The 3,905-nt window shown below is 34.5% G+C and overlaps 1 protein-coding gene across 1 annotated transcript; it reads right to left on the reverse strand.

Moving 5' to 3' along the window:
- Positions 1-577: 577 nt before the first annotated feature.
- LOC109212047 lies at positions 578-1,966 on the reverse strand (the record flags this gene model as incomplete). The annotated part of the gene is made up of 3 exons (XM_019375663.1): positions 1,591-1,966; positions 1,049-1,482; positions 578-919 (listed from the first exon to the last, which is right to left on the reverse strand). Coding segments are annotated over exons 1-3 (1,152 nt in total), but the record flags the coding sequence as incomplete, so codon positions are not given.
- Positions 1,967-3,905: the final 1,939 nt, after the last annotated feature.

Raw genomic sequence — 3,905 nt, forward strand, 5'->3', positions numbered from 1 at the left:
TACGGACTACCAAAACACATTCCGAACACGCTCCCAACCCCGAAATCAACTAACGGAGCTAACTGAACCATCAAATTTCCATTCTGAGGCCGTCTTCACACTGTTCCGACTACAGGAAACTTTCCAACACTTAAGCTCTCATTTAGGGACTAAGTGTCCCAAAACTCTCCGAAACTCAAAACCGAACGTCCCGGCAAACCAAAATAGCAGAAAAGAACTTAGGGGAAGCAGTTAATAGGGGATCGGGGCGTTAATTCTTAAGACGACCGGCCGGGTCGTCACATAACCACTGAAACTTCTTCCAATTTTCTTTTACTTGACAAAATTTCTTTGAGAAATTTAGCATATGAAGGCATTTGCGTCAAAGCATCTGTGAATTATATGTTAATGTAAAGTTGCTTCAAAATATCTAGAAACTTTGAAAACTGTTTGTCAAGCTTTTCTCTTTTCATCTTTTGGGGAAAAGGGAGAGGTACAGAGTGAGGATTTGTTATCAATTCATTTTCTAGTACATTTTTGCTTTTATCCTTTTGTTCTTTTGGAAATTAGATTCTATTTTATTCTCACCTTCATTTACCTTTTCCACTTCTTGTGGATTTCCTTCTCTATCTGCATATGGATCATCAAGATATTTACCTGATCGTAGAGAGATGGCTTTGAGGTGTTCTTTTGGGTTTTTCTCAGTGTTGCTTGGTAGAGCACCTTGAATTTGTCCAGACATGAGGGTCGCTAATTGGGTTACCTGAATTTCCAAATTCTTGATAGCTGAATGTTGACTTTCAACCTTCTCGTCAGTAGCCTTAGTGAATTTGTACATCAGGTCTTCAAGGCTTTGTTGATGAACTCTTTGAGGCTGCTGATATTGTTGAAAATTCTGTTGCCCTCTATTTTGATTTTGAAAACCAGGTGGTCCCTGTGCCTACTGCTTTTGATTAAAAAATCTTTGAGGATTTTCAGCACCATTAGGATTACTCCATTGAAATCCTGGATGTTTTTGTGCCATGGGACTACCGAATGAGTAATTATTTCTATAACCAATCACACTTACCTGTTCCTCATTTTGTGTTGAAGCTTGACATTCATGATTTGGATGATTACCTTGACAAACATCACAATTCTCAAGTTGGGATGATGTGCGAGCACCTACCTGAAAAGCCTCCACTTTTTGTGTTAAAGTCGCAATTTGTTGTGTCAATGAATTCAAAGCTTCAAATTGATTTACTCCTGTTGTTTTCTTGATAATCATTCTGTCTGAGGGCCATTGAATAGCATTTTCCGAAATCTCATTAAGCAATTGCATTGCTTCTACAGTAGTTTTTCCCATTATTGATCCTCCTGATGCTGCATCAATTACAGTTCTAGCAGAGGGTTTAAGACCGTGATAGAAAATATATAAAATATCAGGGTCTTGGATACCATGATGTGGGCATTTTCTTAACATTGCTGCTAATCTTTCCCATGCCTGGTATACAGATTCAGAATCTGTCTGCATAAAATTATTGATTTCTTGCTTCATTTTAAATGTTTTTGCAGGTGAAAAATATTTATTAAGAAATTTTTGGGTCATTTGGTCCCATGTTGTAATGGAACCTCTTGGTAGACTTCGCAACCATGTTTTGGCTTCACCTTTTAATGAAAAAGGAAAAAGCCGCAACCTGATACCATTTGTTATGACTCCATTATACCTGCAAGTTTCAACTAATTCAATAAAATCAATTAAATGGGCGTGAGGATCTTCACTCGCATCACCAGTAAACTGACATGACTGTTGAATGGTTTGAATCAAGCCTGTGCGGATTTCAAAGTTGTTTGCTGCAATTGGTGGTCTCCTCACACTTGATTCTCCTTCAAACTGATCTGGCCTTGCATAATCATGGAGTATTCTATCACGTCGTGGTGCCACCTCATCAAACTGTTCTTCTACTTGACGTGGTGGAAGTTGGTTATTGAGTTCTTCGTTCTCCATTTACTCTATTGTGAAAATTTGAGATTGTGAGGTTTGTTCTTTTCGCAACAACCGTAAAGATTTTTTAATTTCAGGATCGTATTTGACTGGTTCTCTAGAAGAGGAACGGGTCATACACTTTCTGAAATTTTTGTAGAAAAGTTAAAATGATTATACAAAAAAAATCTCAAATTAGTAGTAAAACAATTAATCTGTAGTAGACTTTAGCCAATCCCCGGCAACGGTGCCAAAAATTTGACGAGTGTCTAGCGTATATAAAATTTTAACTCGTACTCTGTCAAATAATAGTATAGAAAGATGTCGAACCCACAGAGATTGGTTTATCTATTCTACAAATGTTTCTTGTTTTAGTTACTATTTGAGAAAATCAGAAAGAGTTGAGTTTTAAATTAACTAACTAAAAATGCACGAATGGAGCAATAGAAAATATTTTTGTTTTTCACAAATATAATATAAAGGTGTTGGGATCCTAACTTCACTTAATATTTTTTATTATATAGTAGATACATTTATTCTTCAACTTCTATTTCTCATAAATGTATAAATGCCTCTCACGATTACATTTATATATTATTACTATAGTTGAACAATTAAATGCACTCCTCTCGGTTATACAAATTAATCGTTAAAATAGTAATATTAAAGAACCAGAAATATATACTTGAACTAAAGTATGCTCTTTTTTTAGTAAGTCCCTTTCGGTTACCCTACTTGTTATAACTGATTACTACAATATTCGCCTCTTTCGATTATAAATAAGTGTAGAATCAATTTTAACATATATGAGCTAGATGTTACTAAATATAAGTTAACATCTACCAATACCAAAATTAAGTATTACTTCTTCTGCCTCTTTCGATTACAGAATTAGTAAGAAGTTAATATGTAGTACGAAATAGATAGATGTTAACAAAGTAAATAACACCCAACTATAAAGTAGATAAAATTTAAATAAAAAGCTTCAGCTCAAGCATGTGAAATTGAAGAATAATATCTACTACTATTATATAAAAATATTAAGATCCGTTATTTTTCCAACACAAGAAAAGTTACTCCATATTGGAGCCAATACCGACAACGGAAATAATCTTGCCCATTAAATAAGAAAATAGAAAGAAATATTCAAGAGAATAATTCCTCCTATTTAATTAAAAACATGAACTAGAGTAATTTCCAATACTACAATGTATTCAGAACAAGAAATGAAGTCAGAGTAATGGCTAAAAGAAGAAACAGAAGCAAAACTAAAGAACAAAGAGAAAGGAAAAACTTTCTGCTCAATATTTCACTTCTCAGCTTTCTTCCTCGCTCCCCCTTTTTCCATTTCACGATTGATGCCTCTTTTATAGCCAAGCCATGACAAACTTTTCAATACACTCTTGGATATGAACTTGTTATGGCTGGTTGTGGCCTTGTTATGCTTGGTTATGAGCTTCTTTGGTTATGGATCGGTTATAGTTTGTTGTAGCCGATTGTGAGTCGGTTATAGTTTGTTGTAGCCGATTGTGAGTCGGTTGTCCTTTGTCATGGCATATCACGTCTTTCTTTAGCACCATATTTTACTCTGCTTTAGCTTGTCCGTTTTTCTAATTTTTCCTCTGTAATCTTCTCGTTCCCGGACCAATACTTCTTTAACCTTTCCTGCATAATTTAGACAAAGTATGGAAGAAATATGATAGTTTTTTTTTTATTTTTCAAAGAAATTATATGTTAAAAATCAAGTAAAATGCACTTATCAAGGCTCCCTATAATTAACTTCTTATTTTTTTTCTTTATTCAGTTATGCAATTCCTATTCAAAGGCCTGTAATAATTATTTGTAAACGACTCTGGGGTTGGATAGTGAAAAGGGGTGGGTAATATGCATGCTGTAGTATAATCTAGGGTAAAAATCATGTTCCTAGGTTTACTTTCTCTATGCGCATTAGCAGCCATGTTTA

The sequence above is a fragment of the Nicotiana attenuata genome, unplaced genomic scaffold (genome assembly GCF_001879085.1).
Source record: "Nicotiana attenuata strain UT unplaced genomic scaffold, NIATTr2, whole genome shotgun sequence".
In the NCBI taxonomy this organism is placed as follows: Eukaryota; Viridiplantae; Streptophyta; class Magnoliopsida; order Solanales; family Solanaceae; genus Nicotiana; species Nicotiana attenuata.